The sequence below is a fragment of the Anoplophora glabripennis genome, unplaced genomic scaffold, assembly GCF_000390285.2.
Source record: "Anoplophora glabripennis isolate ALB-LARVAE unplaced genomic scaffold, Agla_2.0 scaffold318, whole genome shotgun sequence".
Lineage (NCBI taxonomy): Eukaryota > Metazoa > Arthropoda > Insecta > Coleoptera > Cerambycidae > Anoplophora > Anoplophora glabripennis.
The window spans coordinates 454384-478253 of NW_019416418.1; the positions used below are offsets into that span (position 1 = coordinate 454384).

Below are 23870 nucleotides of genomic sequence, written 5' to 3' on the forward strand. Positions count from 1 at the left end.
ATTAAAGGTGTGTAATTATGAAGAAGTTGAATGTATCCGTTTGACTACTTTCTTGTAAATAAATACGAATTTTGCATTCTACGAGGAAAACTCAAGAAGCACAAACATTTTTAATGCGAATGATCCATTAAAAAATTGTAAAAAGATTTTCTCTAATCCCAGATAACTTTTTGGGAGTTGAAACTCTTCATACCGCTTCTAATTCTGACACTTCGTTAGTAGTTAGTTTTATATTTAAATAAAGGTAGCTACTAAGAAGGAACTGCTCTGTGGCAAATTTGAAATCTGTATCTTCAGTGACTCTTGAAAAATTTAACTTCCAACTTTTGACGGAGAAAAAAAATTGATCCTCCTGTTTTTTTTTTATTTTTTTGCAGAGAGGTTAACCCTAAAGTTTGTCGTAACGTCCGTGCTACATTATGTATACCTACACCCACTAAATGTTCTAAAGCTATATTGATTCTATTTAATTAATTATTTCTAGAAATTAATTTGTTGTCATAAATACATTTTAATTCTTCCTCATTCTTACAGGGCCGCCTATGTGTCATTTGGAGGGCTCCTGATGAGGCTGCAAGGGGACGCGAATAACTTGCATAGTTTTGAGGTGGACCAGCATATGTACTTACTGATGAAGAAGATTTTTATGTAATTTTCGCCAAATTTTGTACAGTATAAGTTAATAAACATTTTTTATTAAAAAAGTTTTAATAAATGGTAGTTTTGACTTTCATTTCATTCATTTTCTCATGGCCCCACCCAAATAGCAAAAAAGTGGGATGATTTAAAATTAAAAAAATCGGAAATCTCGCATAAACTGAGTAAAGTGATTTCCCGAAAAAGAAAAAATGCAGAATGATACGGCAAAATAAAATTGTTGCAAATTAATTTATTCACTCTCAATAATTATTGTCGTGTCAACATTATTCACATTTACTCAATTTATCCAAATGTTTTAATTGCTCTCGGTAACAAACTTCTATCAACGAGCAATTGCATGCCTTAACAAAAGTAATTAAGTGCAAATATGTGTTTTATAATTATAAAGTTATACATAATAATAATGTATATAATTACACTTCAGTCAAAAATTGTGATTTAAAAAATGAATAAAATTTAACTTCATTTACACAGAAAGTTATAACAAAGACATCATTATCGTTAAGTTTGCAGGTAAGTGTATATTAAATTTCTGTCAAATAATGTAAAAATTCGCAAAAAATGTAATTTGGTATGTATTTCTTCAATTTATTGAAAATACTTGCATGCACCATTTTCAGTAAGACTTATTATCTTACGATTTGAAAGAGTATATAAAACTGACATGAATACATTTCTGCCATAAAATTATTAAGGGGTGGGCAAATAGTATAAGTATTATGTACTAGGTCATCACGTAAAATGTTACATTCTACTGTAATTCCATTGTGTTTGAAGATATCGAAAAAGTAAGTGATTTTTTACTCATTTTTCATAAGAAATTCATTTCCCTTTACTAATGTTTCAAAAGGTAACCATTGCTTTTATCAAAAAAAAACTTTTGGAGATATACACACCAAATTTGTTTTTTTTACGGAACCCCCTGTATATTTTTTACACTTTTTCCTGTTAGAACGCTTTTTCAGGGTTACAGAGCAGTTTGTTAAATCTGCCTCTAATATTAACTATGACGAAAACAAATGTACCATAATAAAATGTGTTTCTTAAGAAAACAGAGTTGGTTTGTTAACTAAATAAAAGAAATTAATTTCCTAAAGAAATTGTAATACTGAATGATAGTGTCATGGGGTAAATTAGAGTTCATTTTAATCCATTGTTCTTAATATGTCCCGATAACTTAAAAGTTTTTTTAAAGTTTATTAATATTTTCATATGTACCTAAACAAAAATTATAATGCTATTTAATAGTAGTTTGTGCAACAATTTATTTTCCAATGATTATCATTTTTCTTTTTCCCTAATGATAGCATAATAGTCAAAACCAGTGGGAAAGTAAATAATATAGAATTAAGGGCTATAATTTACCCCATTATACTTAAAGAAATTAATTCCTGGCAAAAAATGATAAACACATCATATTTCATTTTTACAATATCTTGAAAGTATGGGGATGGCTTAATTAATTTTGAATTTGATTTCCGTTTTTCTGATAATTTTGAGGGCAAGGTATGAGAATTTTTTCTAAATATTTCCCAAGCACATTCCGATGACAATTTGGAATTGTTGTACGATTTGTTTTTTGCCAAGCTACAGAAAATAAAGGAAAACCAACAGCGTTTTCGGCGGGGTCAAATCTTCCAGCGGGACTTTCAACATTTTTATTTTGTTTTTGGGTATAGTCCAGTCAATGAATGCATTGTAGCGTGTAATGAAAAATACGAGGACTTTGTTAGGAATAGTTAGGAGATAAACGTACATACTAAAAGATCCCGCCCTTGAGAGGTGAGCTAATGGCGGGAGAATTGTTGCTTTACATGTTTGTGGAATTCCCAACGATTTTCGAGATATACGTTATTGAAAATCAGTAATTTTCGAAAAAATTATTTTTACCTCTCTTTTTTTCAAACATTTGTTTCTAGTGCCTTCCACGATCGTTTCTCAGAACAATTGTCAGAAACAACGTTGTAGAGCATTGAATTTCCTTCAATCTGATATACACTTTTGCCAGATCCAAAGTTACAGAATTTCTAATATGTACGCTCAATTTCGATGTTCCTCTAGAAATGAGTATGTTGAGAGCCTGTTGCGTTTTAACTGCTGTAACTTGTTTTCATGATGAATAACAACATTTTAACGATAGGAATAAGGTAATTCCAATTGAAACCTGTTATAATNTTATAACAAAGACATCATTATCGTTAAGTTTGCAGGTAAGTGTATATTAAATTTCTGGCAAATAATGTAAAAATTCGCAAAAAATGTAATTTGGTATGTATTTCTTCAATTTATTGAAAATACTTGCATGCACCATTTTCAGTAAGACTTATTATCTTACGATTTGAAAGAGTATATAAAACTGACATGAATACATTTCTGCCATAAAATTATTAAGGGGTGGGCAAATAGTATAAGTATTATGTACTAGGTCATCACGTAAAATGTTACATTCTACTGTAATTCCATTGTGTTTGAAGATATCGAAAAAGTAAGTGATTTTTTACTCATTTTTCATAAGAAATTCATTTCCCTTTACTAATGTTTCAAAAGGTAACCATTGCTTTTATCAAAAAAAAACTTTTGGAGATATACACACCAAATTTGTTTTTTTTACGGAACCCCCTGTATATTTTTTACACTTTTTCCTGTTAGAACGCTTTTTCAGGGTTACAGAGCAGTTTGTTAAATCTGCCTCTAATATTAACTATGACGAAAACAAATGTACCATAATAAAATGTGTTTCTTAAGAAAACAGAGTTGGTTTGTTAACTAAATAAAAGAAATTAATTTCCTAAAGAAATTGTAATACTGAATGATAGTGTCATGGGGTAAATTAGAGTTCATTTTAATCCATTGTTCTTAATATGTCCCGATAACTTAAAAGTTTTTTTAAAGTTTATTAATATTTTCATATGTACCTAAACAAAAATTATAATGCTATTTAATAGTAGTTTGTGCAACAATTTATTTTCCAATGATTATCATTTTTCTTTTTCCCTAATGATAGCATAATAGTCAAAACCAGTGGGAAAGTAAATAATATAGAATTAAGGGCTATAATTTACCCCATTATACTTAAAGAAATTAATTCCTGGCAAAAAATGATAAACACATCATATTTCATTTTTACAATATCTTGAAAGTATGGGGATGGCTTAATTAATTTTGAATTTGATTTCCGTTTTTCTGATAATTTTGAGGGCAAGGTATGAGAATTTTTTCTAAATATTTCCCAAGCACATTCCGATGACAATTTGGAATTGTTGTACGATTTGTTTTTTGCCAAGCTACAGAAAATAAAGGAAAACCAACAGCGTTTTCGGCGGGGTCAAATCTTCCAGCGGGACTTTCAACATTTTTATTTTGTTTTTGGGTATAGTCCAGTCAATGAATGCATTGTAGCGTGTAATGAAAAATACGAGGACTTTGTTAGGAATAGTTAGGAGATAAACGTACATACTAAAAGATCCCGCCCTTGAGAGGTGAGCTAATGGCGGGAGAATTGTTGCTTTACATGTTTGTGGAATTCCCAACGATTTTCGAGATATACGTTATTGAAAATCAGTAATTTTCGAAAAAATTATTTTTACCTCTCTTTTTTTCAAACATTTGTTTCTAGTGCCTTCCACGATCGGTTCTCAGAACAATTGTCAGAAACAACGTTGTAGAGCATTGAATTTCCTTCAATCTGATATACACTTTTGCCAGATCCAAAGTTACAGAATTTCTAATATGTACGCTCAATTTCGATGTTCCTCTAGAAATGAGTATGTTGAGAGCCTGTTGCGTTTTAACTGCTGTAACTTGTTTTCATGATGAATAACAACATTTTAACGATAGGAATAAGGTAATTCCAATTGAAACCTGTTATAATATATTAAATTGAAGGAAATTCAATGCTCTACAACTTTATTTCGACAATTTTTCTGAAAACTGATCGTGGGAGGTACCAGAAGCAAATGTTTGAAAAAGGGGTAAAAATGATTTTCTCGATAATTATCGATTTTCAGTAACGTATATTCGACATGTAAAGCAACAATTCTATAGGAAATTAAATTAACTTAAATTTTTATGCACTCTATACCTTTCTTTTGAACACTCATTGGACTGGATTAGTACTTCATGATTTTTTAATCTAAAAAACTGGATTGTTTCTCATATTTCTTCCTGATTTGTAGCAAGATCAAAAATTTAGAGAAGATTGAAGAATTGTGCCTACATATTTCATTCCATTATTCCAAAAGTTAAGTGAAACATTTTCGTTTATAATAATAATTTTTAACCGCTATCATTATAAAAACTTTCAAACCGAAGAAATGAACATATTGGATGGAATATCCAATATGTTCATTTCTTTGCAATTACCTGCATTTAAATACCTACAGTAAATTTTCCATTTGGACATTTTAAAACGATAAAAGAGATGCATAAAATTTCGTAAAAGGTCATGAGATATCGATTGGTGCCTGTCTGAGTCTTATAATAACCAGCGTATCTGTTTGATAATGTAAAAACGCGGAAATACGTTTGCCTTCAGTTGCAGGAGATATTGTGACATGAAGACGAGAACAGGTGAATGAACTCTCTGGTACTTCTACTTCAGTATAAAAAGTGTTTGGGAGAAATAATAATGTTTGGAACATTTATTCTGCTGGAACCAAAGTTCTTGTTCCAAAGTATTAATAAAGGGATAACACATAATTAAATCTTCATTAGGATAAATGAAATATGTGGGTGTTTTTTAAGTGAGTTTTTCTTTTTAACCGCTGCCCTTTATATCAAAATGAAATAGTATAGGGCAGCGATATTCAAACTGTGTTCCGCAGAACCCTGGGGTTCCCCCACAACCTTTGGCGGTTCTGCGACTCGGTCATAAATTAAAAAATATATGTATATACTCGCGTTAAAGTTTCCCGAAAAAAAATATATTTTCGAATTTTTCTGTAGGTGATGAGGTTTCACCCGTAAGATTTTTATAAATGATTTGGCACTGTACGTGTGATCTTTGGAGAATTTTTAAATTTTTTTACTTTACCAGTGGCGGAGAAAATAGGGGTCCCCATTGTTTTAGTAAAAAAATTTTGGTACGCCACTGGCTTTAAATTTAAAAATCAATATTTTTTGGATTCTCCGCTTAATTTGGGACAAAAAATTATCCTTGTAAGTTTTTCGTAACTATTATCATTTTCAAGTAAAATTTATTTACTTATTTCTATACAATAACGTGGACATATTACCATGCGAATTTATTATTTATTATGTTTTACTTGCCTAAACATAATTTGCCTAATTCTAATACAAGTGTACATAAAAATCTGATAAGTCGAGAGTTTCTCAAATCGTAAGACGCCTTCGATATTCTTCAAGATTGTTTGGCGTTGCTATCGCAATTTCCGTAAACGTGCATATCACTTCAATCCCGTACAAGATCTACATCCAGGAGATGCTGAAAAAAGGTTAAGCTTTTGTCGCTGGATTTTAAACCGTTGGCAGTATAACAATGAATTTATTCGAAATATTTTATGGACCGATGAAGCTTGTTTTACAAGAAGAGGCACATTTAATTATCACAACAGTCATATTTGGGCTCATGAAGTGAGACGCCGATCATACCAGCAAGAATTTAGTTCTAATATCTGGTTAGGTGTGATGGGTGGAAATATTTGTGGACCTTATGTATTACCTCCAAGGCTAAATTCAGTATCATTTGCTAATTTTCTGGAAAATAAGTTATTTCAATTACTGGAAGATATTCCCTTAAACCAAAGATATCGCAGTTGGTTCCAAATGGATGGAGCTCCAGCTCACTCTGGCCAAATAGTTCGCAACTGGATGAATGCAAATTATCAGAACCGCTGGATAGGACGTTTGCCATATGAACCGTTGTTTAATGTGGAGGGGCCGGTGCCTTGGCCTCCTAGATCACCAGATCTTAACCCCCTCGACTACTATGTATGGGGTACGTTGAAAGATGATGTTTACTCTGTACCAATTGAAGACAGAAATCAGTTGCAGAGAAGAATAATAGACGCCTGTGATAATCTCAAGCAGAGGCCACATGAAATCATCGCGGGGATAAATTCTTTAATACGAAGATGTGAAATGTGTATTAATGCAGCAGGCGGGCATTTCGAACAACTTCGTTAGATGTTATGCAGCTGTAATTACTTTCAATAGTTTTATTAAATATTGATTATTGAATTGATACAGTAATTATTTTATTGTCGTTAATTCAACTGCAATTTGTAGGTCTATTGTAATAGTAATAATAAATAAATTTTACTTGAAAATGATAATAGTTACGAAAAACTTACAAGGATAATTTTTTGTCCCAAATTAAACGGAGAATCCAAAAAATATTGTTTTTTAAATTTAAAGCCAGTGGCGTACTAATATTTTTTTACTAAATCAATGGAGACCCCTATTTTCTCCGTCACTGGTAAAGTAAAAAAAATGAAAAATTCTCCAAAGATCACACGTACAGTGCAAAATCATTTATAAAAATCTTACGGGTGAAACCTCATCACCTGCAGAAAAATTCGAAAAATATATTTTTTTTCGGGAAACTTTAACGCGCTGTATCTCAAAAAGTAAACATTTGTCGGGTATAGTTTATTTAGGAAACTAACATTATTTTTTGATAATGTATTGATTCCTTAGGTTTGATAAAAAAAAGTGGACTATTATAAAGTTGAGGTTTAGGCGAGGCTTTAGGCAGCGCAGCGCAACGTTATGAACGCATACTGAAAAGCTACCTAATAATTTGGGTACGTTTTATACAGAACCTTTTGTACAAATGTTTAATTAGAAGACAAATCTTAAAGTTACAATCAAAATTATTCCCGTTTCCCCGAACAGTGAATCGTGTTCAACGTATCCCAGATAATGCAAGTTCAACTTTTTCACGTAACTTTTCAACCGTCTGAAGACATGTTTGTGGATCAAATTTTTTACATGTCTCCCACAGGCGGAAATCGCATGGTTTGGTAGCGCACTATAAAACAGCTTCATTGCATTCGATAACTACATAACCAGGAAATCTTTCGTTTAAAAAAATTGCATGTCGCGTAGGAAATGTGGTGGACAAATCTGTATGAAAACCACACGCTTTATCGAATATTAAGTGTTACATTCACCAAAAATACATGTAACTGATTGTAATCATTAAAAAATTGAAATAATGGACGCCAATCAACATCTGTGGTTAAATGAAAGGTTGTGTACCTAAACGAAATTTTCACTCCCTTATTTTGTTCCAATAATAATTACTCCCAATACTCACATAAACGAATCCTGAGAGAATGGTCTTCTGATTGCAGTACTTGTACAGGATATAGTTAATTTTTGGACTTTTGGTGCAGAATTTGCCAAACTTTACTGTGAAATTCATTAAACTCACGAGAAATTGTTTGTTCTTCAAAAATTTTTTTCAGCGTCATTTTGTAACATAACCTTTAGGGATAGCGATTTTGAAAATGTTTTCCGTAAATCATGTCTACAAATCCGTTATTATTGCATCTGTTATAATTAGTTGTTGAAATAATCATTTCAATTGAAAGCTTTCACTAACACGTAAATTAATACCATCCTACCAAAAACTCATACTTAGAACTAAGAAAAATGATTACTAAATTTCAACGGGCGACGACATTAGAAATGGCAGTAAGTAGATACTACGATATTTCCGTGCTGTAGGTCTGAGAATTATAGAATTGGTTACTTTTATTAGTGATTTTTTATGAAACCCATTTTGGCATCAATTCCTTAAAATTCAAACCCCACTTTCTAATAAAAAAACATATTATTAAATCTATTTTAGAAAATCCTATTCTCATACAAATTCACAAACTGAAACCCTCTTTCTAATTTCTTTCCAATTACCTACGTTCTTCCCCTGAAAGCTTGGCAGAAATCAGATTCTTAATAATCCAGTATCTAGGTACTAAGGACTAAAATAAAACCACTTCTTACTCTTTAAGTTTAGCAAGGAACAGATTTTAGAAATGAATTTAGGAGAGCCAATTCTGCGAGAATTTTTTAATTGACGTAATAATTTTTTTATTGACGTAATTGATTCTTTTTAAATCAAGTTGGATCACAGCAGTTGTGCCTAAACGTTAATAAAATGCAAGTAGGTGTTAAAGTAAAATTAAGGGTAATGGATTGGCTTACATCATTAAATGCATGGAAAAATCCTACAGCTATACCTAATTACATATTAAAAGTTGTATTCTACGTCTCTCATTCTCCACATCACACAATAAGAAAGGCAATTTAAAATATTGTTGGTGGTCTTTTTTTGTACATTCTACGGATTCCAAAAAATAACAGAGTAATTTAATTAGATGATTATTAACGAGTTCGTATAATGAAATTATTTCTTTATTATAATTTAGGAAAATTTTTAGAATCAATTTGAAGTGGTTTTAACGTTTATAATAGTGTAAAATTAAAATGTAACCAAATGAAACCAAAGTTATGTTTGCTGTAACTTTAAACCATCAGTTAAAGTTTCACATGCTGGAATAGTTTTTTGTTTGGGAATTCTATAAACAACAGATAATATCCAGATCGGTATGGGAATGCCATCAAGCGCTGGTGGTGGCCTCAGCTACCAACAGCATATCTATATGCTGGGTTAAATGACAGGACCGCTGCTATGGCAATAAAGTAGCTAACAAGCTAGCTAGGAATGTATCGGGTCTTACTATCTTTGGACCCTGTCCCTCCAATGTGCTCTCGTTGCCAGCAGTTTTTGAAATGATTAAGGAAGACATCCACAAAGAGTTTAGAACACGGTGGGTTGAAATAAACAGCTGTCGATTTGCTAAGGAGGATACCCCAGCAAAGACACAGCCAAAAAGTACCTGGCTATGTCCAGGTTAAGCCTTCGCCTGGTAACGGGTATTCAGACCGGACACTGTTGGCTAAGGAAACACCTCTACAATATAAGGAACAAACACCTCTATGTAGAGGATGTGAGTAGGAGGACGTGACAGTTTTCCATGTACTCCGCGAGTGCAATGGTGTCTCCTGAACGAGATAATTCGTGGTAGGAGAATGGTGATCTTCTATTGCCTACATCAGAGAGATCCCCCTGAGCAACCTTTTTCTTCTTGATAGGTTGGTTGACGTCTCAGGAGAGCTGATCTCTCGCTGGGAGGATGCACAAGCAGCCCAATGGAGCTTAAGTGCTGTAACTCAGTATAATGAGTGACCCTTCAAACTATTCCAGAATCAACAGATTTAAAAAATAATTTTTTGTAGCCATTACATAATCTTAAAATGAAAAGCTATCTTTTTGGTCTCTATAATATTGTTTCTGAAACGGAAATCTTGACGAGCAATTTTGATTCAACAATATGTTCAAAATCTGTTGAGGATATTCTTCTAAAAAAAACTAATTTGTTCTCAGACCTGATAATAGAGAAAATTCGGTGTCCGTTTCAATTGCGTACGACTTTCCTTGTATAAGACCTATCACTTGATAGTTGAAAAGGTAGAAATTCTAAATATTATTTTGACTTAACAACTAACAACATTCTTTCTTCAATTTTTGTCATTTGTCAGTGTTATTTGTTGCTTTGCTTATATTACACTAAGCTTCACATGCTAAAGCTTATATCAGAGTACTAATACGTCATTGCCATGTCGTTAGTAGGAAATATTGCCATATATACATATAGCCAAATAGCCATATAGCTCAAAAATAGCCACGGAAAGTTTTCAGTGAAGGGAAATAAAGGTCTTGTTTTTTAGACTATAATTTTTATTTAATGAATATGCTTCAACAAACTAACTTAAACGTGATTAAATATACTAAATATTTCTCAAATAAATCTATATCTTTTGATGGTACCTCATGATGTAGTAATTGGGATGTACATTGGCATTTACATCGCAGGCTAATTCGATCAGGTCCAGTATAAGCTGCAAAAACGAAACTATAAGATATGCTGACAGCCATTGCATAAAATACAAGCGCACATTTGTTGTTCTGATAATTACAATTCCAAATGTTTTTAGCACCTGTCTCCTGATACTTTGTCACTGTGTCAACATAATGTTGGCTGTCGTTTTAAGCGTTTCTTAACTAGTTGTAATACTGCGAACAATTCCAGTAGCGTTCCTGTGTGGTGTTAATAACCCTTCATATTTCATTAAAAAGGATTTGTGTAGTGTATTTATATAATATTTGCATAATTAACAGAACAATATTTTTGAACAGAATATTCCTCAAAAAAGATAGGTAAGATTTTTGGAATCTCTTATATTTAACAGAAACGTTATTGAAATTATTTGCAACTTTATTCATTAAGCAGCGAGTTGTAAAAGTGTGGATTTATTCCACATTTTCTTGAAATATAAAATTTTCTTTTATTCACTACTTCGTATTTGTGTAATTTATAACGTCATTAAATTTTATTCTGAATGAGTATACTCTCCAACTTTTTCTTTTGGATGTTGAAAGAGCATATCTACATACGATGATGTAAAGATCACAATGTGTTACACAAAAATATTTTCGAGAAAAACTCGTTAAAGAATGAGCGTCAGAGATACTTTTCAGATATTCAATCTGAAAATATGCTTTGCAGTAAGAGATGAGACTGATTGAAATAGAATTAACAAACTTAAATGTTTTGTAAAAAAAATGTCGAAACTATTGGAAAAAGAAAGGATAGAAATTTCAATTACAGAGAATTCTTAAAAAGAAAAACTGCATCGCCTTTGCAAGAATTTAATTCTGGATTTTGGCTACTAAAATTTTCTTATACCATGGGGAAGATGAGTTCCACTACTTTTAAATACAATGTGGATGCCATTTTGAGACCATATTTTTTCGAATACACTTTAAAAACGGATGTATTTAGAATTTTTACAGAATTAATTAATTAATTCCTTCCTGCCTTGGCTGTCCTTTCTCCAAATCCTGTGATATCAGCAGCATGGGGCTTACGGCATTTTGCTATACTAATACCTAATTGGTGGAAAAGTCGATGAGCAATGGAATGGGCTGCGTTCCTGTGATTTGATGCCACTTGATTTTTTTCTATGGAATATGTTAAAAGTATATAAAGAAATACCTTATGATATAAATCAATTAAAAGAGAGATAAAACAGACTCTTAGAGACATTTCACCAAAAACATGTTACAGGAATTTATTTAACAACTACATTAAAGGTTATAACAAGATTCAATACTATTTTTCTAGAAAACTTTCTTATGTATCACATTGCTATTTTTACATCATTGTACATAAAAAAATATGCTCTTTCAAAATTGGAAGGAAAAAGTGGCTATTAAAAAAAATCTTAGACAACGATGTCATCATGAAAAGAAGAAGAAGAAAATAAGTAGCTTGTAATTAAAAACCGAGCATTTACAAAAAATATTTTTATATTTCGAAAAAATGAATTTATTCTATACTTTGCCGCTGTATATCAAGCGAGTTTTTAATACTGAACAAACCGTAACATGGTAATTACCCAAACATGCAAAAAATTTTTGAGGCGAAATATACAATTACAGAAATTTTAATTTTTTTATTCGACTGTCTAATAAATTTATTTTAAATTTAGAAAAGTAGTAACTCAAAACCGGCTTCGTTTTTCGAATACAGTCTGTTTTCTTGTAGCTCTCTCACTGCGAATTTCTTCATGAAGCAGTTGGACAAGTGTAATGCACCGAATCTGTTGTCAAATAATATTCATGAAGTTCAGAAGTGCCAACAGATAAATAGTGGGGTTAAGTTACTTATTTTCATTATGTTTACATGGTGATAATTGAACCAACAAAGTAGAATTACAATTTTTTTCATATACAGGGTGTCGCGCTTAAATGTGATACAAGCCTGTAGCTTCTTTATTTTTTGAGCGATTTCAATTTTTTTTTTTTAAATTAGGATGAACAAACTCTATCTAACTGTAATGCTGCTGTTTTTATTAATGCAATTCACGGCAAACTAGGACGCGTTTTTTGACGTCAACAGCTAATTGGTATGAAGATGTATCCAATTTGATGAAACTTGGTGGTAAGACGATGCTGAATGAGAATACGTAATCTGTTTTTTGGAAAAAAAAATCGCTAATACCAATCAACTGTTTTGATGTCAATAAAACACGTCCTAGTTGGCCGTGAATTACATTAATGAAAACAGTAGTATCACAGTTAGATAGTTTTTTTACCCTACATTCCCAAATAATTTTTTTTTAATCGGCCAAAAAATAAAGAAGTTACAGGCTTGAATCATATTTAAGCGCGACACCCTGTCCCTAATAAAAAAAATTACAGTCTTGAACTTAACTTACTCAAGAAATATGTAGTCCGTGCAATATTTCCGCCAATGTCTTTCTATCTCGGGTGTCGAATGCCGTTAATTCTAAGAAAGTGACCCAGGGGCTTTCTTTCTATCTCAACAAATATCGTACGGACTGTACATACTTTCTTTCATTTTCTGTCTTTCCATTAACCCCATTTTTTTTAAAGCGGCAGAAGTATGTTATAGAACAGCGCGTTAAGATGCACGAATGTCTCACACTTATAGTAAAGTAAAAATTTATATCGAAAAAAATCGATTTTTATTTATTTTACTTCCGGTGAATCGCATTTTACGAAAATAATGAAAGAGATAATTTTCGTTTTAACTGAAATTTTCTACAAGCGTCGCTCCAATTTTTTGAAAATGTTCATCGATTTATCTATAATAAAACTCCCGAAACGTGCTACTGCGACCAGATGAGTCGTTGCTGAGCTATTATCAATCACATTACCGGGAAGTTTGGAATTTTTTATAGATTTTGCATCTCGAAATTTACCGCCGAGAAACAAGACTTCAAGAAATAAGTGCATTGAGCAAAATTCGATTTAATTAATATTTTTGCACTTTTGAGAGGTTTTACAAACGGTCTTAGTTTTTTACGTAGGTAAATTTGTTTTTTTTTAATTTTATTTACGGGTTTTGTAGAAGCGTTAAGAAACGCGTACCTAATTCACAAAAAAAATATTTTTATTCGGCCTATACGCTCGCAGATATTAATATTTTTGCCTTTTTGTGAATAGCTCGTTTGTTTTCAGACTTTTTGACCTGTTTCGACATGGTTCTTAATCCATAAATTAATTTACTTGCGGGAAAATGAATAAAAAACTGCGCACAAGCGGCTGAAGTGGATATTACTTTTTAAATTAGCTTATTTAAATAACAATACGTAAAAAAGGCAGCTTTTTCAATAGAAAGTACACGAAAGTAAACTTCGAAATAATTACAATTTCATGCATTTTTACGTTTTGTTCTATAACATATTTGTAGCAGATTTGTGGAAAAATTGTGGGGTCTGTGGAAAATTATCACAATCATGATATTTTGCACCTTCGCCGGTGGACTATTTGTCAACGGAACATCCAGGAAGAGATGGGGACATTTTTGAGTCCTTTACAATTTTGAACTCACTTATTTCATTGGTCCCCTACAAACCTTTTCCTGAGTGCGCCACTGACTCTATCATCGTCATTATTCTACCTAACATTTAACTATAACATACATTTTCCTTGTTATCCTGAACGCTCTTTTCCAGATTTATAAGGACCTGTTCAGTGTCCTTGTCTATTTTCACGGCAACGTCCTCACGGGATCCCATATACTTTGCCTCGTACTCTCGGAACTGCCTCTCCCTTTCTTTACGATAAGCTTCAATTTCAGCCGCTGCTTCGTCTCTGGCTTGCTTGATCCTCTTCACTTTGCCTTAATTAAACAAAAATAAGTACGGAAATATTAAACAGTCCTATTATTTCACACATTGAATAACAATATGTCGCCCCCGCTCTCACACGTGTTATTATTGTTGTCATTGTACTTATGCATAAAAAGTTTGGGTTCATTCTATCAACACACACTTTGTCGAATCACAAACAAATTTCTTAACTCTCATGAAATAAAGTCATATAAACTTGGTACTAAATATCTGGTTGTGGTAGAGAAATCATTTTATAGACAAGTTAAATAGCTACCTATCTATGAATAAAAAATAATTATTTCCAAAATCAAAAATAGAGCTAGAAGATAGTGATTAAGAGAAAAGGTTCAAGTCATCTTTAAGTCTAGAAAGACATGTTGCAAAGGTGATTGATTACTCTGCAACTGAGGAATTGTTTAGTCTCCAACAGTGAGGCAGCGGAAAAGCTGGATTGGTAGGAGGCTATTTAGATGTTTCTGTAATTCTAGGAATGCAAACAATTAAAGGGTCAAAAGAATTTCCGAAATGTTTCCGTGATTTTTGATAGACTGTATTTAGGTGAAAAATTGTCGTATCGGGAATTAAAAAAAAAAGCATTTTGAGGCTCTTAGATTCTAGTTTTTAGATCTTTCGGTCGAAATTTTTTAGGAGCTACGGTTATTATGCAATTCTAAGAAATAGCGAGACAAAAAAATTTTGCAAATTTTCTATTTTTTCACGAACTTGGAAATTTTTTTTTCAGCTAAGTCATTGCATGGACTAGATAGCTTGTTTATTCAGCTTCAATTTCCTTTTTTCTTTTAATTTCGATACATCGAAATATCGGACTTTTGTTTTCAATCATCGATATCTCGGCGACAAATGGCCGTACAGAGAATTGAAGGGCAGTTTCGAAAACTGGAATAAGCTCAAAAAACGTGACCCTTTAATTTTTTTCAAAAGTTTGATTGTTTGGAACAAAGAAAAAAGTCATGCTTAACATTAGTCATTTCCTGAATATTTCTAATTTAGCTGTCAATTTTCTAAAAAAACAATATTACCTTTTTTCCTGTTTTGAAAATTCGTGTAAAAAAATTTTTTTCGAAAAGTTGCGGTAGCATGTGATAGGAAATTTATTCCAGTTTTTGAAACTGTCATTCAATTCTCTGTACGACCATTTGTCACCAAGATATCGATGATTAAAAACAAAAGGATCCTTTTCCATTGAAAGTCCGATATTTCCATGAAAAATGGTCGTACCGAAATTTAAAAAAAAGGAAATTGAAGATGAATAAACAAGCTATCTAGTCCATGCAATGGCTTAGCTGAAAAAAAAATTTCCAAGTCCGTGGACTCTGAAAAAAAAAAGAAAGTTTGCAAAACTTTTTTGTCGCACTATTTCTTAGAATGCATGATAACCGTAGGTCCTAAAAAATTTCGACCGAAAGATCTAAAAACTAGAATCTTAGAGCTTCAAAATTCTTTTTTTTTTATTCCCGATACGACCATTTTTCACTTAAATACAGTCTGTCAAAAATCACGGAAAAATTTCGGAAATTCTTTTGACCTTTTAATTTTTTTGCATAGTGTAGTACCTTTTTTTGTTTGCACAAAGATAATGTATCTATACTAAGGGAAATTGACCAATGTTTGTTAAAATAACATTATAACAGCATCTTTTCTTATTAGTATTAAAATATAATACACCAAGCTTAAGAAAAGTTATTTTACTAACACGATTTTACCACCTTAAGTCGATGCTTTACTAAAAGAAGAGGGTACCTTCTTATGGTAAATTTATTCTAGCATTTCTCCCACTAAAAGTAAGTATATGCCTTATTGCACTACGACTTTGGGTAAATAATAAATTACCTATGGCTAGATAGATCTAAGTGAAAATTTTATAATAATAACTGGATATTGTTTCAGAAAGTAGTAATTATAGCTGACACTCAGACACGAGAGCGATATACCCAATGTGTGTCCAACATTGCAACAAGAAGGATGCCTTGCCTGTTTTTCATACAAGTATTGAATCCGCCATTTGAATTTTGTAATTTTGACTTCAGATCATAATCAGCGACCCCAAAAACCTGAATAACAAGTGGAAACTTAGAAGTTTATAATTTGATTCTTCCTTTTTTCAATCTTCATCTGATGCTACTCATTTTCTGAATATCAAACTAATCAATTTCAACGGAGAGAAAAGAAGATTCGAACGATTCAAAATGGATTTTGAAAAGAAAGGGTAGTATTTTCAGATGTCATAAAGATGAGTGGGAAAAATTACATGTAACATAACGTCGTAATATAACATTACTTCAAAAATAACAAAAAACATTTTAGACTAGGATATCTCGAAAACCTGACGTGATGGAGCAAATCTGAGTATTCGGATTAAGCGCGTCAAAAACGATCGGAAAAGTATAAACCTGATTCGGCCTGTGTTATTAGCACATGATACGTATCCACAGAGTTGCTTATTTCATTAGATTTATTCAGCACCGCGCAATAAACCAAATAATTTTGTTTTTGACCGATATTATAATTTCCCAAATTACCTATATTTTAAATTTGGGAAATATATCGCAATTATCCGGCAGGCATCGTCACATTTCAAATTTGGTACATTGGATATTACCAAAAACAGCTGGAAGGTCACAGGATTTGATTTCACTAGAGCAAAGGAAGCACTACAATTTTGCTTCTTGTAAGCTTCAGATAGGAGAGAAGCCAGTGTCAAACTTGTGAAACCTATTCCTACTATTTAAAATTTCTTTAGATGTTATTATCTTGCACGAGGTAGGTACTAAAATACGTGTGGTGTGTTCACAAAAAATGCCGACTATATCTGTGTTACTGTGAGAAATTAGTAGTTCCCAAAATAATCTAGGCTAAAGCTTTTTCTTGCACCACCAGGTATAAAAGCATGTTTGAAATTATAACCGATATGAATGATGGGTCTCTCCTAAATTATTGTAGTAAGTCTCTTTTGAATATTGTGGCTATGACTGCAAACTGTAATAATTCAAGTAAACACTTATGACAATATTGAAAGGAAGCGTTTGCTGCTATAATTTTGTTATCGCAGTTTGTGTAACACGTTTTTAGGTATATCAAATGTTACCTTTAAATTGTAACGAAATGTTAAACGTTAGCGAAAATTTAATTATACAGGTATATACGTTGTATTTGCTCTTTATGTTATACATAAAATATTTATGGCAATTCTATTACACGATAATATATTTCATATAGGATGCCACGTTTACTTCGTCTTTATTGGATTTTTTCCACTAGAATCAAAGTTATTACGATTTACTATATATTTGCTACATGCATTTTAATATAAATTTCTAAGGAAACCATTATATTTTCCATAAAGAAGATAAACCAATGAAATATTTCATATTTTACTCTGTTTTAGAGATAGATATGTATTAAGTTAATTAAAATTCGAACCTATTCTTCTAAAAAATCTTATCAAATGAAGTTAAAAAATGTTCTTCGAATCCATAAATTTAAATATGCGAAAGATATCCAAGTCCTAACTGTTGAATTGCAGGAAACACCTATACTTACTCTATGTACTACATGATACAACCAGCTTTAAATTATACCTTCTGTACTCAGTAAACAGCTAGTAATAAATAAAAATCCAAACTAAAAACTAAAAATAACATGCCTACCTAAATATAATTAATACCGAAAAATATACCTCATATATTGAAGTTTGATATTCTCCGCATTTCCTGGGAGAGTGCCCAGGATTTGCATGACGCTCCTGGGAAAACCCTTTCTCAAACCCAAGGAGCTGAGAGAAGTGTCGGCAGGTAAGCTTTTGGACTTTGTAAAAAGGACAAAACTACTTGCTGAATAGGTTTCAACAGTGGGACGCACAATATGGCTGATAAGGTCGCGGTGCTATTGAACTTGAATAGAACCTGACCACAAGTTAAGAAAAAGAAGATATACAAATGAAAACATAAGAGCAGGCAATTTAAGAATTGACTAATAACAAGAAGAAGGTATGTAGAAAACTCTTTTTAAATAACTATATTTTTAAAAGCAGCTTCATTGTCTTGATCACCCAAATATATACATAGAGCGTCACTTAATTGAACTAACAAACTTTTATGGAGTGTTCATTATCAAAATTAATATCAAAACTTCAAATGAACCAGGGTTGAGTTGTCAATTCTAAAGTCCTTACGATCAGCTTCAAATTGACCGGCTGACAACGTTCTCTTTAAATACCTTCAAAACTGTTTGAAGGATCAGCATTAAATTTGGTTTACGTTTTTCTTTTACCTATTGGTGGCGCTTTTACAGAGGCACTAAAATATACTGGCCTCGAACATACTATATTATAGGCACCTTAATAAAAAAATGTCAATTAGAAATGAATCACAGTGTCACGGTTAATTAAAGTAACACGTAAGAATTTTAAATATGTAGTATAATACGATAAATATACTTAGGTTTTAAAATTTATTTTCAGTTTTTTATGAGTACCCACAACTCTTTAAATGCCTTTCACACTACAGATAACTGTAGTGTGAAAGAAACTTTATTTTTATCTGGAGATAGTACTTTCTTTGAAGTGTTATTCTTAGAAATCGGTAACTGTATTAAATTATTAAATTTTTTGAGGAATAGGTAATAATTTTTGCAATTTTCATCGCTCGCTCGCTGTTACAGGATTAAAACGTACAATTACACTAGGTATAATTATAAATCAATAGCCAAAAACGTGTCCCAAATTTGGAAGGGATATATGAACTACCTACTTCCGAAAATATCAGACACGTCATTATCAACCAGCTATTTTCAAACTTCGCTAAAGCCTGTATCAGACAATGCAATTTTGCTGCAGGGATTTGGTTGCCGCAATAGAATCCATGAAATTTTTCTTATCAGACTATGCAACTCTGCCCCGGTAACTGAATTGCATGAATTAGAACATGCTCTATTCTGTGCAATAAAATTGCAGGGATTCTAGTTACTTTTATGAAGATTTGTTTATTACCAACCTAGCTGTTGTTGACTGTTGATCATGGTTGTTGTTAGTAACACCGTTCAAGCCACTATTAAAGCTATACAGCAATTTACTTTTAAATTTTCATCCATTGCAATGTTTTGCTTGAATAAAAAATAATTGTTTACAAGATACATACAAGAAATTTTACATGTTAAACAATGCACAGTTGGTAACACTACCGCAAACTAAACAAATTGCAGCAATTCTGTCCCATTGTGTAATAATAAGCGTGCAATTTTATCCTCGCAACAAAATCCCCGCAATTTTGTCGCTGCAACTAAATTGCATTGTCTGAAACAGGCTTAAGACTCAGAAGTGACTCATGATTCATTTGAATTTCTTGTGTTAATTTTGATCAAGCAAACTCGTGTGGAAGTTTCGCAGTCGAATTAGAGACACCCTATATCCCTATATGATTGATATTTTGTAGTGGCAAGGCAACCACAATACCTTGAAATTTTAAATGTTCATCATTTAACAAACACATAACGGAAGCAAACAATTAAAAATTATACTTTCATTGCACGATCATATTATGAGCCGTCTAAAGACGTAATTGTTTTCAATTTAGATAGAATAATTTTGGACAGTGTCTCCAAAAGTGGGTTCATCATGGCCATTTGAGATTTGGAAAATTAGTTAGTAGGCAAAATTGAAAAAAATTGATTATAAATAAAGCTCCCTCGAGAGACTAGCCTGTTTTAACCAAATGGCAGGCTAAATAAAATTCTTACGCATTTAGAAAAAAATAGAAATCAATTATAATTTTACTTTACAAAGTTCAATATTGTTTACAATATACATGTTAACGTAAACAACTATGTATTCGTATAGTATCCAACTGCCAACAGACTGAGAAACGAGAAGCGAGGGGTCCATATCTACTTCAACATTGAACAAATATGAAAATGACATAATTTGCTGCGCTTCAATTACTTCACTTCACCCACATCGTTAATTTAATTAAATTCAGACATTAAAGAGGTAGTCATAACAGCAATAGCTGGAACGTAATAAAAAGTTTTATGGTCGAAACTAGCCACAAACTTTATTAAACAGTAAACTTTACGTTAAATATCAAAAACATAAAGTAATTATGAAAGAACCGGCACTGACACGTGAAAAAAACAAAAAAGTCAAACGAAAATATTTTTTTATCTGGCATGTCCCCTTAATACTGGTAATGTAAAATTGGCGACACCAGTGAAAAACCTCTGCCAGAAATAATACCTACAGGTCTATATTTATCTAAACGGGTACAATTTCAAAAATGATCTACTTACGTTTTCTAGCCTCGGCAACTTTTTCGGCTGCCCTTTTCTCTGCCGTCAACAGTTGTTGGATACCATGGGTCTGGTGGCTTGCCATTACCGTATTGTAATGAGCCCTTCTGCGTAGTTCGAGAAGTTTAAATTAATGTAAAATGCCTTCAATTACTAAATTGTCCTCAAAAACTTAGTAGAGGGGCGACCAACAATTTAATTTTAAAATAGAATTATGGAATTTGTGTGCGGTGGGTTGCGTGTACGACACTTTACTCTGAATAAACAAACACGAACTACATGTCAACAATAGTAAATCGGTATAGTAATTATCAAATTGAAAGGTTTATTATCCGTAACAACAAATATGTCAAATTAATGCGACTAATGTTTACATCTACGTGTGTACTTGCCTCATTTAAACGTCAATGTGTTCTACTTCATTTTTGAAAACTGTATTTTTTATTCTTTAAGAATATTTCTTAAAAATTAATTACGGAAGTACCTAGTTTAAAAAAATTAAAAATTGATTTGAATATTCAAATGCAATTAAAACAAAGGATAAATACCCATTTGTTATACCTATTTTAAGTAAATGTCATGAATTTTTTTATATTTCAAAGATTAAAAAAATTTGAACACCTAATTTTCTATACACATACGTACCTACCTATTATTCTAATATATTTTTACAATTCCTATCATTATATTTTGTATCCTTTAAGAATATTTCTCAAAAACTAGATATCTCTGCTATAGTGAGATGAGCAGTAAAAAATTATTAAAAGTAGATAGATTTATATAAATATTCAAAAATAATGAAAATAAACTTTTGATTGGTAGATTTGGTAAATTTCTCATTACGTGTGTGCTATCCTTATTTTTTACACCCATATAGGTACCCAAAACAATCTATTTATCTACGTATCTCTTTATGTTCGCTCTCAAAAAAATTTGGATGATTAGGTATCTATATCCATATTATTAGAGAAAAAAAATGGCAGCATTTTTTTGTAGAATATTTAATACTGCTTAAAATGTATTTGCAAATTGCAAATATTTTATTTATAATAATGCAGTATTTATGACTATTTATAAGCAAGGGTAATAGCAAACTAGAAATACCTTGATTTATTAATTTTATTACATAAATGAGGTGGTATCTATAATATATCTAATGTATCTATGAGGTGGTATAATATAAATAATATAATAAATAAATATAGTTATTTCCAGACAGTAAACCTCTTAATTTCTATTCACAATCGATGTGAAGTGTGAACATCATCTAGATTCTAGAAATTGAAAAAGTTATTCGACGTTGTAATTTCATGCGTAACCCGCCTATGTAGGCAACACACAATGCACTTTCGGTTAATGAATAAAAAAAATGTAAACTATTAAAAAAGTATTTTTTTAATTAGCGTTCTACTCAGTGGTAGCGCTCGACTTGTATACCAGGAAGGTATTAAAAGAAAAGTGGGTAGTTTTTTTTAAGTACTTACCTACTCCTGAAATATAGGGTTTGTTCAACATTATTTTTTATGAAAGTCTGTTCTTCTGTTTTTGTCCGAATGAATCTTTTCAATTACTTTTCCATTAAAGTTTGGTATTTCACACACCATTGATTTTTCAAGAGTTTTTGCAATTTGCAAGTGCTGTTAGTCTGTTTTTACAATCTAATTTAGTCTGATTTAAAAAAAAACACAAGAAACAATACATAAGTAACAAAATTTTACCACACAAACAAATTATGTGTAAATAAGAAAAAAAGTGGTGAATAGGCGAATTGGTTACAGGCGGTCTAAACAGCGCGCAAACTACATAGTGAATACGTGTTACACTTAGGTACTGTCTTTCAATGCTACATGATGATAACCATAACCACTGCTGTAAACTCTTTACAGATTTAGGAGCAAACTTCAAGGAGGGTATTCAGTTTTTCATATGAATTTTACAATTCCAGTTAGATTGACTGCACATTACAATTTTAATATTTCTTTTTTAATGAGCTTCATAAGACTAACCTGTTTAATTATCTAGATAACAATGTAACCTAAATTTTAAATTTTTTACTATGAAAATTTTCATGGTCTCCAGAGCCCCCACACCAGCTACCACTGGTTATACTCTATTGTAAAACTGGCATTTATTTATTTGGATGTAAACTGAAAACTGAAACTTTCTGGGCCTGAAATTCTAATGGTCAATTTATAATATAAGCAAGCAAATACCAAAGTAATTTTTTATATTTTTATTAAGGGAAATTAAATTTAAAAAAAAACAGATATATTACGTTTTATGGAAATTTAATACACATTATTTGTATATCATATATAAACAATAATTCTCTAGGATCTATCATGACTAATACACCTAAAACATAAATAATTGCATGTCACAGCTAATAAAAATTTTCCAGAAACAAACTTACATTATTATTTTACTTTTTAAGTAACTGGTGTCTCAAGATGAGGAAAGGTGCTGAAAATCCGGAACCAAAGAATAAAACGAACAAAGCTGTTAACTTGAACCTATTGTTAATGGAGAATGGCAAATTCTGTGGAAAAAAGAAATGTGAGATACCTAAAAACTGAAAGCTTGAGACTTTTAATGTTTTTTTTTACTGAAATATGTACTAAATTTTAATTATCTCATGGTTTTCCAACCCCAATCTAGTATTATATAACAAATATCTTACCCCTCCAGGTACACCACCATGGTCGTGGTATCTTGCCAAATTCCAAGCAGCTTTTCTGACGAACAGATTACTTCTACCGATCATTTTTTAACGTTTTAAATACTTTAAATTTTCAGTAAAGAATAATAAATATAATGGCTACCACCAGCACCACAAAATACAAGGTCTAAAAATAACAGGTGGCGCTGGCGCGGACACGCATTGACGTTCAATTGTTTCAAACATTTCTTCTTCTGCTTCTTGATGTAACTAAGGTTTTTAGAAATCAAAATATCAAAGTCTCATGTATACTCTACGAAATTTTCTTAAGTAATAAAGCATGAAACCCAAAAATAGACAATATCCTTGAGCGCGAAAATATAAGTATCGGTAGCAGTCTGATTAACACTTAGAGCATACTACATGGGGGAAGTCCCGTGTGTTAACAAAGTGTAGACGTTGTAGAGAGAAGTACCCTAACTATCTTTTTCTCTCTCTATCACTCGTCTATTCTTAC

At 31.6% G+C, this 23870-nt stretch overlaps 3 protein-coding genes across 3 annotated transcripts in view; 1 reads left to right on the forward strand and 2 right to left on the reverse strand.

Annotated features, from left to right (window-relative positions):
- LOC108909181 (DNA-directed RNA polymerases I, II, and III subunit RPABC3) overlaps positions 1-710 on the forward strand; it is a 239249-nt gene extending 238539 nt beyond the window's left edge. The window contains exon 4 of the mRNA XM_018713429.2: positions 535-710. Coding sequence (XP_018568945.1) covers positions 535-652 — 118 coding nt within the window. The 3' untranslated portion in view covers positions 653-710. The remainder of the gene's footprint in view (positions 1-534) is intronic.
- Positions 711-10414: 9704 nt separating this feature from the next.
- LOC108909176 (V-type proton ATPase subunit G-like) lies at positions 10415-20907 on the reverse strand. The gene is made up of 3 exons (XM_018713423.1): positions 20695-20907; positions 14200-14399; positions 10415-10587 (listed from the first exon to the last, which is right to left on the reverse strand). The coding sequence occupies exons 1-3, from the start codon at positions 20777-20779 to the stop codon at positions 10498-10500; spliced, it is 375 nt and encodes a 124-aa protein (XP_018568939.1). The 5' UTR covers positions 20780-20907; the 3' UTR covers positions 10415-10497.
- Positions 20908-22959: 2052 nt separating this feature from the next.
- LOC108909178 (cytochrome c oxidase subunit 7C, mitochondrial-like) lies at positions 22960-23570 on the reverse strand. The gene is made up of 3 exons (XM_018713426.2): positions 23375-23570; positions 23108-23233; positions 22960-23049 (listed from the first exon to the last, which is right to left on the reverse strand). The coding sequence occupies exons 1-2, from the start codon at positions 23456-23458 to the stop codon at positions 23117-23119; spliced, it is 201 nt and encodes a 66-aa protein (XP_018568942.1). The 5' UTR covers positions 23459-23570; the 3' UTR covers positions 22960-23049; positions 23108-23116.
- Positions 23571-23870: the final 300 nt, after the last annotated feature.

Bases quoted from the DNA above. Each gene is read 5' to 3' on its own strand.
- LOC108909178 (XM_018713426.2), bottom strand. From the start codon at position 23,458: ATGATCGGTAGAAGTAATCTGTTCGTCAGAAAAGCTGCTTGGAATTTG. The intron at 23,234-23,374 runs GTAAGATATTTG...TTTTTTCCACAG, and splicing joins ATGGTGGTGTACCTGGAGGG to AATTTGCCATTCTCCATTAA.
- LOC108909176 (XM_018713423.1), bottom strand. From the start codon at position 20,779: ATGGCAAGCCACCAGACCCATGGTATCCAACAACTGTTGACGGCAGAG. The intron at 14,400-20,694 runs GTAAGTAGATCA...TGTTTAATTAAG, and splicing joins AGTTGCCGAGGCTAGAAAAC to GCAAAGTGAAGAGGATCAAG. The intron at 10,588-14,199 runs GTATGTTATAGT...TCGTTTTTGCAG, and splicing joins TTCAGGATAACAAGGAAAAT to CTTATACTGGACCTGATCGA.